This window comes from Trichoplusia ni, unplaced genomic scaffold (assembly GCF_003590095.1).
Source record: "Trichoplusia ni isolate ovarian cell line Hi5 unplaced genomic scaffold, tn1 tig00000704, whole genome shotgun sequence".
In the NCBI taxonomy this organism is placed as follows: domain Eukaryota; kingdom Metazoa; phylum Arthropoda; class Insecta; order Lepidoptera; family Noctuidae; genus Trichoplusia; species Trichoplusia ni.
In genome coordinates, this window is record NW_020800054.1 from 83378 (window position 1) to 99561 (window position 16184).

Sequence of the window (16184 nt, forward strand, 5' to 3'; positions counted from 1 at the left end):
ATAAGTTAAAATGTTCGGAATTATAACGAAAAAATGTTTATAACAGTTATTTTCCATGCCTCGGGAACCGACAGCGCTATGCTTAATGAAAATTCTTTTTCGACCATCCGGCTATACATACATGCTTTGCATTTGCTACTGAAAGTATAAGCCAGAAACTTCTCGCAGCTTTTGGCGGATTTGAACTTTTTTCACTTTATTTCAATAAGCAAGTTAGCAGAGTCGCCCAAAATACTTTTTCACAGAATTTTCTTTTTATTTAACTAAAAAGTAGGTAGGTATTAACGAGCACATGAAGGATGGATCAGCTATCATTTAAAAGATATAAATACTGCGAAAAGAAACCTTTTAGTTAAAAATAAATACAATGCCAACTTTCATCTTTGACCTTTGCCGATATAGAAAGCGGATAAAAAGGGAACTTTACAATATTTAAGGACCGCGGTTGGATCTCCGTCGTTTTGATCCGGCCCGTCAGCCGGATGCGGACGAATTACGATTTGCCTCGAGGTAGCATTTTTAAATTCAATAAAATTACCATCAGGCTTCTCATCACAAGACATTTTGAAAGCTGGAGAAATACTCAGACCAAATTTTTATACATCGCGATTAATTTTGTCAAGTACCAGTATGAGTCGCTATTTGTTTATCTGTAAATTGTCTTCTTATCCTATTTGCCATCATAAACTTAAACTATTGTTGATTATTAAAAAAAAATAGGAATGCCATTTCTGCGTTCCTATTAGTATAAAAGCTAGACAGAAGTATGTGCGTAAATGCCATCACAATGGCCATAAGCATTTTAACTATTTATTAATCAACATTTGTTTATACAACTATCGCTGGTTACAGTGGTAGATAAATTTAATCAAACATATTCATCTAAGATTAATGAGAAGCGCATACACAAACATGGGATGTTGATTAATCCTCTACACAATTACACGGTCCCGAGGATGTAGAGAGCTCAATTCTGGACTGATTGAATTCAGCAGAACATATTTATCACGAGCAAGTAAGTAAGCGAGATTCACACATGGTCATGCAAATACAAGCTCAGATTCTCAGAACCTATGAGTTTAACAATGGAAATCGGATAAACGACGTAAATAAGGTTAAATTGTCGTAATTGTTTACTGTCTTTGTATGCATTAGATATGAATTACTAAGCAGTGCTCAGTATGGACGTCAGAAACGATAAGTCTGTGTAGCGTAAGGGGATCTCCTAACAGGTACAGGTAAAACAAGCGAGTGTTGACGACAATGAATTAGTCACTATTAGATCATCAATGTAGCCGTCCAATATTGAACAGCTCAAGTTCAAAGGTAAAACTGTTAGGAATTAAACATGAATCTATTCTAGTTCTGCTGCAGTTAACTTAATTGGTGTAGTTCAAAGAAAACGCTGAGAATTAACAGTATAACAAGAATTAGCTATAGTATGCTTCTAGTTCAAAAGAATTTTAATCTTGAATTAAGTTGATACAAGGTCAATGTGAGGAAAAACATTTGAAAATCACAGACTGTGAACAAATGTAGTGACCATAAAATGGGTATCTAATAGTGTCTACAGACATGTGGCCTACTAGAGACAATGTATGTATATACTGGGCCTGACCTTTTTAATATGCAACTAAAATAGGCAAACGTCGTAAAGTCTCCCACTGCCTCTTTTAGAAGCAGCTATGCTTGCTATGGCTAATTTAAACTCTAAAATGTTACAAAATTCATTACAGTTTTTGTCATAAAGAAATAACTTTCGAATTTGAGACGAGGATACCAAATGGCAGTTACCTAATTGCTGGAATGCCACCACCGGCGGAGAACATCAAAACAATGCAAAGCTACGGATACGACAAACATTCTCAGCCATTTGAGCTGCTAAGGGCAAAGATCCATCCATACATTTAGGGAGTTATATTCACGCTCTATTTTCATCATCGAGAGAAACATGGGTTATAATCTTGTTACCGAGTATTCTGTTAGAGAGTGCCACTTAACCGGCTCGTCCTGTTACAGCCTGTTGTTGGAAACATTGAGGTTGTAGTGCCTAACGATGATAATGGACGTCCGGGAAATGGGACAGTGGCTGAGTCCTTTAATTTGTGCTCTGAGGGGTGGAGATTAGATTCCAGAGTGGGTATTGAGGCTTGAATCGGTGAAAGATTACAAGTATAGTGTTAGTGTGAAATAAATTGCATAATGACACCTGAAATGGTAATATATAATTTTGTTACAGCTTTCGTTGATAAATAACTGATAATATGAGCACAATAAATTAAAACATCGTTTTTGGTGTTCATTTCTACATATTTGCATCAATATGTAAGCAGTAAATATGTATCAAAATGACTTTAAAACTAATAGATTAAAAAATCTGAAAACCCACGTCTTTAAAATGTCACTCCTTCATTTATTTATTAAATCGGTCCTGTCGTTTTTATATTTGTAAATTGCATTGTCATCGGGTTTGAAGCTACCCTGAAAATTTCAGCCTACTAGATTATCGGGAAGAAAGTGATTGTATAAAAACGTGAAAATATTAGGGAGTTTTGTTCAAAATCTTATATCCGCACCTTGTAAAAATCATTCATCAAAAGTATAACGTGTGAAGCTCTTACCGTCTTATCCAACAGCCAACTGGCGGGAAATATGAGCGGAATGTACGTAATCATGTAGATCATGGAGGTCCAATATACTTGGATGCTCGACACTCCATAGTACTTGACGACGGCGTCCTGGATTATGCTGTACTGGATCCATTGCATGGAGTTCGACGCCGAGTAGAAGACGAACACGAACAAAACCAGCCATCGAATAGGAAACACTTGGTATTCCTTCGGAGCCTTTTTGCTGGGCGACTCCAACACGCCGCCCTTCTCAGCCACCCCGTCCATAACACTTCCGCATACATCGATATTCTTGGAATCAGTCATCTTGCATAGATTTCAGAATATTTTCATTAATAAAACACAATCTCTAAATATTATTATTGTCGATTATTGTCTGAATTTGGCATCTAAATGGCACTATAATTTACTAACTCTAAACGTATTTTAAATAGTTGTAAATAAATATTTTTTTTATTATTGTCAGTTTTCCCGCGCGCGCGTTATTTATTTGTGTGCGAGGCACGAGCGTGTATCTCGCGCGGCGGTCGCCCGTCGACTGTTTTCCATTTTCCTACAATCAGAGGCTGAATGAACTGTTTCCCGTGCACCCTCGCCGTGGGCGTGACGATAACAATGATGCCGACTAGACCGCTAGACCGGCTGTCTGACACCAATCATAATTAAATGATTGCAATCGTAAATAGGATGCAGATTATACCGATGTCAAAAATAGTTTCTCTGGCGTTTACTTTGATGTGCTGCTAAAACTTTAATCCCGCCGTATGGTAACTAGGTACAGACGGAGAGATAAAAAAACAATTAATTACTTAAGTGATTGATATCTTTAACATTACATTATGATAACTTGTGATAGTTTTTGTTTAAATGCCTTAGCTATTGTTATCGTGTAATACAGAACGTACGATGATAATAATGTAATTTTATTAATAAACAGTTCAAGAGTTCAAGGTTGAATGATTCATTTCAATACTTTGTTGATTCACTGTAAGTCATGAAATTGGAACTTTACCTTTTAATTATATACCTTTCGGCATATTCATTTAAATATGAAAATTACATATATGAGTGACTGAGTATTTTCTAAGTCAATTTACTACTGAAAGGGAAAACAGCGTTAACAAAATGAACTGGTATCAGCCATAATTACGAGTATCTTGAATGTCAAAATCAAATACAGCCTTATTGTATTATGTATAACCGGATTCATAATAATGGTAATCAGGAGAATTTAGTTAACTTTTTATCCTCAGACAAAAAGTTTTATAAACATTAACATGAGTTTTCAGCAACAAACAAAATAACTACAATAATGTAAACAGTGTAACATGGATACAGAATCAAAATAGCGCAGTCATATCCGCTGATACAAAATTACTTACCAGAGGTGTGTCAACATGATGAGGCTGTGCGTGGTGACTTAGCCACGCCAAATCAAAGGATCTGTAGTTATTTAATTGTCCCAGTAACGGACAAGGGTCCACATATAAATAACAACCTAAGTCGAGGGCACGGCACAACGTGGGGATACGTCGGACTCTCACCAAGTTTAAAACACCCTGGGCCCATTTAATTGCCTAAACCAGAGTCATGGTATCACTTTTGCAGGCTCCGCGCGATTTTAAAGAAAGTTTCCCAAAAGACTGTGTTATTTGTCATCTATCAAGCTCAGAAGACGACAGGTTTAAGGATAGAAAAAACTTTAAATAAAAACAGATTTACTTCAAGGATCGCAACTCGATCAAAGTTCCATACATCCAAACCTTTAGCTTATCACAAAAACTCAGCATGAGATAATATGTTTTATCTTTGTCAATTCCGATACATCCTGTCCCGCAAAATATTGCTTTAACGTGTGAAATGATGCGGAAGACCGCATATTCGTATAATATATGGCCTGTCGGTTTCGGGGATCAACAATGGTTACCGCTAAATCAAAGTGACATCAAATTTGTATCTTTCTGATGCTTTTATTTATCAATACTGTACAGATACATATATATGCTGCCAGTGTTTGGTGAACTGTGACTCTACAATATGCGGGGTTTCGAGTTTCCCAGGTATCTAGGTTGAGAAGGTCAAATAGGCGCAGTCGCTTGTAAAACACTAGTTCTTAGCTGAATCCGGTTAGGCTGGAAGCCGACTCCAACATAGTTGGGAAAAGGCTAGGATGATGATGGTGTGAAGGTAAAATCACATTGACATCCAAAAGCAAGTAACCAGTGTATATCGACGGTTTCTATTTCTAGACACTCTCGGCCGTATATATTTCAAAAGCCAATGACATTTTGTGTGATTGCGATTTTCCCTCACATCAGCAGAAACAGTTCCTTCTCATCCTAATGGATGCTCAGTCTGAAGGTATAATAGATAAGTAATTATAACTAAGTCTTTAATGAGTTGTCGGCAATCTCAGCAAATTGCCGTGATCGTTAGCAACGCAGCCTGTTGAAACTGAAACCGCGGGTGACCAACTGTGCAATGTTTGAAAATACAGCAATATAAATTTAATTTACTTTGTTTTTAAACGTCTCAACAACGACCATGGAGTGACATGTTGTAAAACCGATCCCTGTAAGGAACAAACATATAAAAGTATTCTCTAGACACTTTTATGTAAGTACATAATAATAAATGTATAGGTAGTTCTAACGTCGGTGAAAGCAGTCGCTAAACACAATTCCTTAGATCGGAAAACGTTATCAATACCAACGAATTAATAATAATTAATTATTTCAGTACAAAATCATATTGCTTAAATCTTAACGAGACATAAACATATGCATATCATTGCAAACTACTTAGTCAGAAATTAAAATACATGTAAACTTAAGCACTATTAGGACAATTCTAGCTTATCCGAATAGGAAAATTTCAAAACGCAATCACACGTATATCAACAATATCCCTACAAATTTATGTATTGATGGTTACCTTACGCAAAGCCTCAGACGACATTACTGAACGACTTTAAATTGTGTTTTACAGTGCTATTCCTGGACCGCCCTTATTAAAACAATGTTATTAACGCGCAATGCAATACAAAATGGAATAAGCTCTCTTTTGCCATTAGGGCTTAGTACCCTAATTAGAGGGGGAGGAGGGAGGACGACCGGACTAAAGTTAATTATGCCTCTCCCAATGAACTGGAGTATTCGGAACTAATGAGAATGAACCCTGAATTAGTAAAAGGTAAACTAATTCGAATGGAAAAATCTTCTATGTTTATTAGGTAAAGCTTAAGGTAGAAAAATACAAAGAAAAAGAAGACGAAGGTGTCTACAGATTTACTTACGCCCGTTGCATTGTAATGTAAAAAGTTTATCAAGTATATTTTATATAGGTGATTCGTTATTCATTGAACATAGGTACACACTACACAGTTGAGATCTTTAGCCAAAATTTTCCGGAAAAAGGCCCGTGTATTTACATCTCATAAACGTGAGGAGGTCTCTTATAAACGTGAAAATTACGTCGTTTAGATCAGCATGAATTTGCTGTATCTATTTGAAATGTTCAGATTTAAGGTTTGTGATATTTTGTCTTGTTACTTTAATAGCTCTATAGTCTGAAGAGTTATTTTTATTCAAACACTTTGTAAAACAAATTTTATTCAATATTTAAAGGTCGATTTCGCAACATCAGTAAGTGACGATGTTTTTTTCTGTCAATCGGAAATGTACTTTAACTCACGAAGGATAAACCATTGAACTATTTATTGTACCACAACAAGTGCTAATAGCAGGAAAAACATTACAAAGACTAGAATGAAATATAACTTTTTTGATAAAAAATAAAGCATTGTTATTTGATTAAACGATCTTATTATGATCTATACATAAAATGGTTCAATTAAATATCACTTTAGGGAAAAAGGTTTTCGATTAATAAAATACTTTATACCAAAGTAATCTCGACGCACAAGTACGAATACGATACGATACGAACAATAAATACTACACGATAAATTTAGCTAAGTACTTTAACATTTCTTTTGAAGCAAGCGATATTTTAAACAATATCAGTTACTTAGCAAAGGCGGAGTGGCACTTGAAACAAAATGATTTACGCAATTAAATACAGAACACGAAGAATTCCCTTCAGTTGCTTTCACTTAAGTGTTCTAATTGCGTTTGCCATCGCACGACGTGATAACTTCAGTATGCAAAGTGCCTTTCGACGAAGATCGCGAGAAATCTCCTTCGGCAAGTAACTTCGAGGTTCTTACTTGAACCAATTGAACTAAAAGGACTAGGCTGACATTAACATGCGGTACACGAACTGAACTGGACCTAATAAAAGGAAATAAACGGATCAGCTTCAGCGATAAATCCTGGACTCTTTTGGTCCTTTGAGTATGGAAATGTGAATCTAAATTAGAAGTCGAAGAAAAGCTTGCTTTCAAGGAAGTGAAGATAGTTCTGCAACAACTAATAAAACATAATAAGACTTTTGTCAAGCATTTCATTCTCCATTCTTTTCTGGTACCTAAGTTCACTCATCACATCACAAAAGCTACTTTTGAAAATTTATTTCAGACTATACCAACTGTTGTCTGATTCTGATTCATACCCCAAGATTTGCCCAGTCAGGCTTAAAGGACCATATCTGAAGCAGCCGCAGTCAACCTTGAACTGCGACCTTTGTTGCGATATTGGCTTATGAATACTAAGCCGAAGCGAGAGTCCACGCAGTTTGCATATTGTTTGATTTATGGCATCGTGTGCGGGTCACCATCACCGCCTGATCCGGAGGAAATGGGACGTGGTTTCACATTTCAGAGAATAACACACTGCTTTACATAATTTTAAGTTAAATAATTCACTAAAATCTAGTTAATATCAATAGCCTACCCCAAAAGTGCGAATAAAAGGACGAAAATCTAACCTTTTGTCCGGTTTTGGTAAATAATTCATCATTTGGAATAATAAAAATCAAAAAGATACTTTTAGCTTTGATCACCTATTGACAAATACCCGACTACCCACAAAATTAATGAAAACATTATTTTAAAATATCGTCGCGGTCCTTTGTGTAAATTTTTCGCCATTAATAACCGAACTTCTTTTGTTATGTTTTCATCAGACTCCGCGGACGTTCTCGCTTCTGACATAAATTTGTTTTAGGGACAATATGATTAATTTGTAGTGAATAGCCGGGATCGACATTTTGTATAATACGACAGTTTTTGTCTTATTTGGGTGGCTGTAAATTATACGGGTTTGCTTCTCACTTAAATTATTGAATTGACCTATATTTTTTCCACCGCCCATTTTATTCTCAAGTTCTCCTTTCAAAACTATTGAAAACGTAAAGAATCACACAAACACTCAAAATCATTTCAAAGTAACATACAGAAATTGAAAACCAATATTTTAAAACCTTTCAGTAAATAATAAACTGAAATTGTAGCTCTAAGCTTATTACGTTATTGACGTTTTAAGTCGACACGAGAAAGTATGTCCATTTTCAATGCCTGAAGCAAAATTTAAGATATTGGAAGTGCTTTACCATAACTAAGCTTATATTTTATTACTTAAGGCTTATTCTTTATTATTTTTATAAACATTAGCTACAAATTTTGTGGTCATTGAATGATGTGGTCCTCTTTGAAGATTATTATTGAACCTAAAAGGAAAATGTATCATTTGTAAACTGCGCTAAATCCTTCATTAATTTAATTAAGGTAAGGTCAATTAAGTGATAATTACAAAGGATAAAATCGAGAACTTAGACAGTATAATTAAAATTGTAATTAAGGTTTTAAATACAAATAAACCTAAAGAAAGCGACAGTTTCATTGTTGCAGCGACATTTATTACTATAATGATAGTAATCAAATAAATTGCAGGTACTCAGATTAGTTTAGAGATCTAAATAAGGGATATTATCTTTCTTAAAGAGTGGTTATATTTATAAAGTAACCTTTAAGAACCAACACATAAAAAATAGGATACATAAAAATATAAACTAAAATAAAAACAATGCATCAAATTATTTATCCACCTAAAAAGTTGGCATTGTCGGGTTGAACGGCAACGCTAATTTCTGCTTTCTGTAGCCGCCGCAGCGCTCTCGTCATCGTCGCGTGGAAAAAAAGTATTTTATATCTTTTAGTGTTTAGCATATAGTATAGAAACAACTTTATTATAATACATTCTTGTAGTAAATTTGTATTAACTAGTGGGTAAGGAAACTGCTAATAATTTAATTGTTGTCACGGTTTGTGGTCTGTCACAAATACACCTGCAACGTCTTTTAGGGATGTAAGCCACAATAATACTTGTAACTACTCTACACTTCATAAATTTAAAACAATGGATTTTCTTAATGAGCCCATGGTTATTATATTTTTATATACCTATGTAAGAATTGTATTTTAATTAGCGTTCATATTGTCATGAGTCATACAGGTGTAAGAACATAGAACATGCATCAAGCAATTTTATGAACTATTGTAAAGAATATATTTTATATTCCAAAGGACCAGGTACAATTATGTACGATTATCTTCTCAATATTACTGGCATGCTATTTGCACCCATAAATTTCCTTTTAAATCAGTTAAGTGTTTGAGCTGCAATCGAGCGTAAATTACGCCAAACAAACAATTTGGATGAAAACAAACAGGTCCCATTAATTTAAAACGCGTTAGCAAATACGACGACAGCATGATTTTAATTCAAACATAAACCGCAACCGGTATTTCAAAAGGGGCATGATGAATGTAATATCCGTGCGACCGCAAATCGATTGTCCTAGAGGGTTAACTTGACCAGGCCGCACCACGGCGCACCACTAGTTAATTGAATGGGACTGTTTAGAACCACCCGACGTCGAGTCCATTCACGATGACCATTAATTCCTACAGCACTCACTGTACCGCGAAGTACGTCTCGACTCCCCGACGTATCATTACTAACGCCATCTAGTTATAGTAATGGCATTAATTTCTGGTCCTTAGGTACTGGGCGATTTATTGATATAATAAAATGTATTGTTTTCACGATGTCAAGTGAGAAAATTTATGAGGGGTAATAAAGATGGCACGTTTTGTGTTGGAATTACTTTTTTTATCACTTGAAATATATATTTTGTGGGCAGAGGGCTATTTTTTGTTTCCGAACAAGTGCGATCCATGCTGCTCAATCACTGCACACAACAAGTGATTGAGTGAAATCACGATGTATTAGAGCAATGGTTTTGAGGCGCGTCTCTGCTATTTGTATGGCGAAGGCGCTCACCAAAAAACAGAGAAATTAGGCACTGTTATACTGAACACATAATAAATACACTGATTATTCATGACAATATCAGTGTCAGTTTCATGCATGAAGACGAATGGGTAAATTATTTATTTTTTAGAGAAATTTCTCTGGTCATTAATCTTTGCGGTTCATTTCACGGATATTTCGCACGCGCCATCTTCGGAATCAGGGACCGGACAACCCCACTTTAGAGTTAAGCCGTTTGACAGGGTAACCCGTACACGGGGTAACTCATATCGCAGTGTTACCTTTTGTTCGAGTTACATCCTCGAAACCCAGCGAAATGGTTAACACCTTCATTATGGTAACCACGTGAAGGGGTTAACCCCTTCAATAACTTAACCCTTTGAAGTGGTTACCTTCACGAAAGGCTTTTATTCGTGTTACCCTGAATTACCCACTAAACTTGAGCTGCATACTTGCACCCTAGCGGCCCCTCATTGCTTTACTAAGACTAAAGCTGATTTTCTTCTATCGCCGACGCGTCGCGCCGCGACTCGCGCCTCTCGGACAAACTACCTACGCGCGAAACGTCATATAGGTAACTAGCTGTTGCCCGCGACTTCGTCCGCGTGGTTAGAAGATATAAGTTAGGAATTTTTGAACGAAAGCCCTCGAAGATTAATATTTTTCCCCGTATTTGCCACATTTTCCATTAAATCTTCGCTCCTATTAGTTGCAGCGTAATTTTATATACCTAGCCTAAAACCTTCCTCGATTATTGGTCTATTGAACACAAAATGAGATCAATTTTTTTAGATGAAATTATTTATAATAATTCAAAAAAATCGAAAACAAGTTTTTTTTTAATTTTTTGCATTTTCTGAGAAGATGTGACGGGTGAATTTTCGATTGAAAATTAGAGTGTTTTTTATATTAATTCAAAATAAGGTGAAAAAATAAATATTTTTAATCTAACAAATTACAGCGTATTTGGGACACAAAAAAGTAAGAGTTCACCAAATTTCGTTACAAAAATAAATTTTTGTAAAAGATAAAAATAAAAAACCACAATCTTGGTTTTTGGATTTTTCACATAAATTTTGAGGTTATGTGAAAAAAATGTAAACACAAAAGTTTTAGATCTTTTTATTACCTACAACTTTGCCATTTGACTTTTTTCGACACGAATTTTACTTTTGCCGGAAATTGAAAAACACCCTTTTTTTACTCTTCAAACGTCACTCCCACCCCCTTCCCGACCTCAGATCAATTTTTTATAATATTCCCCTTCTTTTCTAATGGGTTTCATCCTACTGTTATTATTTTTTGGTTTTAAAAATTATCGACCCTGGTCTACAAGTATAGACACGAAAAATATATATCACAACAAAATTAAACTGTAAGATCATATCCACAATGATTTTTATTCCATGTTTACAAGTCGCTCGGTAAATGCAACAATGGCGCCGCTGGGCGGTAAGATGTCACGTGCGCTCGTGGTTATACTATTTTCAAACTAATGTCTATGATAAAGAGTGCATATTACATTGTCTTAGGTTGGAGTGGGTTACCCTGTTACAGTGTTACAGGGTAGTGAAAGGGTAACCTGTTCGGAACAGGGTTGCAATAATCCGTTCGAAGGTGTAACATATGTCATAGGGTTTTTTCTTGAAGCGCTTAAAAAAACCCCTTCAAAAACCCTTTCAATGAGTATCCGGCCGGTCCCTATAAAAAAGTTTCTACTTGAAGCAGATTTCGGCAAAAAGGCGAGAAGTTTTTGCTCAGTTCGGTGACAAACGTGACTGGTACCTAAACGATACTTGATGGCAAAAAAACCATTTGTTGTCTACTTTATATAGACGTTCTAAACAATGAATTTGTTGGCAGCAATCCTTAAGTAGATGTTCTATTTATAGTCCATGGACTTCTCGGGATAGTGAAGAAAATGCCATAAGCGCGAGAATCCGACAGAATTACGAGAGATGGAGTAAAAAAAAAAAAGTTTTTAATAAGAATAATTTTAATTTTTGCATGCAGATATAAACGGTATCAAGTAAAATGAAGATACAGCAGTAATACCCCCCTATTGCAGATAGCATCTTATTGACAAGATAAGCCAGACTCGTGTGAATCATTTCAACAGCACTGGGTCAACATGAAACAATAATACGAGATATATCTTGCACATGGATCACGTTTGAACACTGAAGTATGCTAATTCTGTAGATTGGATATCAATGGACAATATTTGACATTCAGGATGCAAATGTAAAAAAGCAAATCGAGAGACAATCAAAAGTTGTATTGTTGACTCGGAGCACAGAATTTTCATAACTGCATACTAAATATAGAACCTTATTGACAATAAACTACATATTTCACAAAATATATCTACCGTCAAATGTAATTCCACAAATATTTGTTATAATATGACCCGTGTTAAACATCAACAATTACAATTGTAAATAATCGTAAGCACGTGTATCGTAATTATAAAGACATGTCGATTGTTACAAGTAAGTAAACATTATTGTTCCGACTTGCACGTTGTAATGTTGTGTATTCCGGTCACATCGCATTAGGTCATTGCCAAGGGCACCTATGTTTGTCCTTGAACATTCAATAAACTGTCTTGTATTGACAGACAGCAGTCGCAGTATTGTGATTTACAGTAAGTTTGTTTATATTTGAGGATAAGTAAACTTACTGGTGCAACAAACTTTAATCTTTGCAGTTGTCCTTTTAACCGGTAAAGAGTTGATAATTGTGGCAAATATTTAGAATTTATATCGTCGGTCATTATTTAAAATAACATATGTATGGTAATAAATAATATATTTTATTCATAAGTGCCTGCTAATAAGTACCAACCAGTAAATTGGCCATAACTCTTCTATACTCTATTTGTTTAGATACTCACAAGGAAGTTAACAATATTATAGTGACTTTTTATACGAAGCCGTATTTAAGGGTTGTTTTAAATTGGTTTTATTGTATCAGGCAAAAACACTCAATAACATTTTTTTTATGGCAACATAAAAATATGAAATGAAACAAAAAAAAAATGAATGATAGCTTCTTTTAATAGCTAGTAAGGTCCATTGTACTGCATGAAACCACATACCTACTGTCTTAAGTAAAAAGGAAAAATAAGTGTGGAATCTGTATCTTTCACCAGTAGGTTGGTAACAAGAGATGTCAATGTTTTCCTCCCGCTAGATGTCTGTTATCTTAAGACTCAGATTACATGTCAAAGCATGTAACATACTCTTTTGTTTACTATCTATAAATTACTTCACTAAGTGACGCTCAGTTTCATATAATGCTTATACATAGTATAGGGTATTTGACAAAAAAAAGGCTTAGTCCTTTAGACAGATTTCCAAAAAAAATTAAGACGATGCAAATATAAAACTAAAATCTCGCGTGACTTCCCTTACTAGTAAGCTTTTTACTAGCAAGAGATGTTACTAGCCACAGCTACCAAACATTTTTGTCATCTTAAGTGCTTTTAATCTTCCTGACTTTTGAATGTTGTGATTAAAATGAAAAATACGTGTTTAATATTTTTGGGAAACCTGTCTAACGGACTACTTACCTACTTAATTTTCTTAGTCAAACACGCTATTGCGTTATATTTATGATAAATAATAATATTATACACATGTATCGCAATAAAAAATGTATCGTTCTCCTTGAACAGTTTCTACGAAAGAACGCTTATTCTGTATTTACTAGGAAGGTAAAAAAGGGTTTTGTATACAGTATAGTATTAATATTGTACACAGTTATGCAATACTTTGAAGGAAAATAATGGATATTGTGACTTTTTGTTATTCATATAAATAAAATTCCAATCTATTGTAAACATTTTCAATTAAATTTTACCCTTGAGAGTGTGTTGTACAAATATCCAATAAAACGAAAACCATTACACATAAATATGAACATATTTATCTGATAGTAAGTAAATATACAAAAATAAAACCGGAAATTACAACACAAAATGTTGTCCAACAAGCAAAAAATACCTGTCTAATATGTGTGAAATTCAAAACACCTCACATTGCCATAAAAACCAAGTCAAACCAGCAAACAAAAGAGAAACGCCCAATATACGAGAAGAAAAATCGTTGCTTTTACACATTACACGGTTGGATAAGCGAACTATCTCTTAAGATGATCCGGACAATACATCAATACTAAGAGCACGGCGTATCTAAAAGGTTAGTCTGAAGCTATGGGGGATACCGCCATTTGTCTTGTGAGCGCACTCTGACTGGGAATTAGGTCACTAGCACCCCACTAGTCACTTGTAATGACTAGATGCGATATGATACGGGTCCGATAGAGCTCTTTCCTCTTGTTACAAAGTCGGAGTGACGCACGAATTGGTATGCCGTTTGTCTTTGACGTAGCGCTAATGATCTATGCTGCTTCGTGGTGTGGAAACATGTTAGTAGCTATCCAGATGGAATAAATAATGTTATAGCGTATTAAGGTTTAAGAAACGAAGAGAAAATTAAAGAGTACGGAATTGACATATTTTATCAAATGAAGTGACTTTAACTTGTTAGTTCAATACATTGGAGCGATTTAAGTAACTAACTTCAGTTCGGCAAAATGTTACTTACCTACAGACTCGCTAGATTTACTGGAATCAAATTGTACAAAGAATAAAAAGAAAAGATTTTTCATTCAATACCTTATAATACTAATACTAGCTACCATACTAGTTAATATTAACAACCATGAAATAGCACACAAAGGGCAGTATTGTAGTGTCTTCCATAGTTTCCACATCTTTGAAAGTCTCTATATTTAATGAGCGGACCCTGATTCAGCGTTTATCATCGCCGACAGTTAATAGCCTGTGCAGAGACTATTGATTTATTCGGACCATGTTTCATGCAACGAAACTTTAAGTGAAAAGAAATAATGTTAGGATTTCAACAAGCTAGAATAATGTATATTCAGCAGTTGTCAAAAAAAAGCGAAAGTGAAAATGATAATAGGTCCTACATCTCCACATCTTTTTGTGAAAGTTGACAATAAAATAAATGGAATGAAGTTAAGTCAAAACATTCTTTATTAAAAAACTTTACAAATTAAGATGGATGACAAATAAAAAGAGCAATAATATAAGTTTTAATGTCTGCTAACTTTCTTAACTAAGTTGTTTTTTCTTATTCGATTGGATACTATAGAAATCAAACTTTGCGTTTGTAACTTTACTTTATTAATCCTTGGTAAGAAATAACAACAAAAAACGTGATTGATTAATGGTAGTGAAAATCATGACTATTGTACTCATTGCTACATTAGCGCCGCGTAAGGACAAACCTAATCTGAGCGATTGTAAAAACGCAGTAAAAGCCTTCCTTTTGTAACGATCTAACTATTATGACTATAGTTTTATCCTGGTATTTAAGGCTACTATTAGTTTTGACCCAAGTATTCAAGCTTATATACTTTCAATGCCATTTATGAATACACGTCAGTCCTTCCTGGTCCTTATATACGCATTCTTTGCCATATTAAAGGGTAAAGTTCCACATATTCCCAAGACATGAAATGTTTACACTGCAACGTTGAAGAGGCCTTCACAAACTTAATTACACAACCTTACTAATGTATCCATCGTAAGCTGATCTGCCCTGTGAAATAGAACTCTTTGTAAAACATGTTGTTTGAAAACTTTAGAGGCTGGTATCGGGGTCATCTTAGACCGGTGGAGGAAGATGAATGTGTTGGAGTCAACAATGGGTGGATAGCCAACGATCGGTGTCCGGTTAGGTGACACGAGATAATGTGTGTTTTAAACTAGAGCAAGTTAGATTGATGATGGTGTGGGAATTTCATATTATCTGATACAAATGCTTGGATTAACCAAAAGTACGAATATAGTTTTTTGTTTTGTGTTTTCCGAAAACTTAGTTAGTCATACAAGCCAACCCACATATTTGGCCACAGAGAAAATTAACAAAGATCATCCACCGGTTTCCCTAATGATACTCAGCAAAACATCACCTTCAAGAGTCATGCTGTTTCGGTCAAGGTAAAATAAAATGTTTAAAAAGTTCACTTTTCCGAACCAAGAAAAATGTCATCAGAGAGCTGTTCAAGTGTACCACATACAATAATAAACCTAATCAGAAAATCACTAAGTACCTGACTATGACAATACATATTATATACTTGTCACATCAAAGAGCACATGTTGAAAAAGTGTCCACACAACACAAACACACGGCACGTCGACACAAGTAGTGTTTATGCACAATATACATCTGTATGTCCAATTACCATGTGAATTATGTGTGACGTTTGTAACACTTTGATT

At 34.9% G+C, this 16184-nt stretch overlaps 1 protein-coding gene across 5 annotated transcripts in view; it reads right to left on the minus strand.

Annotated features, from left to right (window-relative positions):
• Positions 1–16184, minus strand: part of LOC113507137 (feline leukemia virus subgroup C receptor-related protein 2-like) — a 58251-nt gene that overhangs the window by 32951 nt on the left and 9116 nt on the right. The window contains exon 1 of one of the 5 annotated variants that reach the window (XM_026889998.1): positions 2622–3595. The exons of the other annotated variants lie outside the window; for them this stretch is intronic. Coding sequence (XP_026745799.1) covers positions 2622–2936 — 315 coding nt within the window. The 5' untranslated portion in view covers positions 2937–3595. Of the gene's footprint in view, positions 1–2621; positions 3596–16184 lie in introns of those variants that run through there. 5 annotated transcript variants of the gene reach the window in all.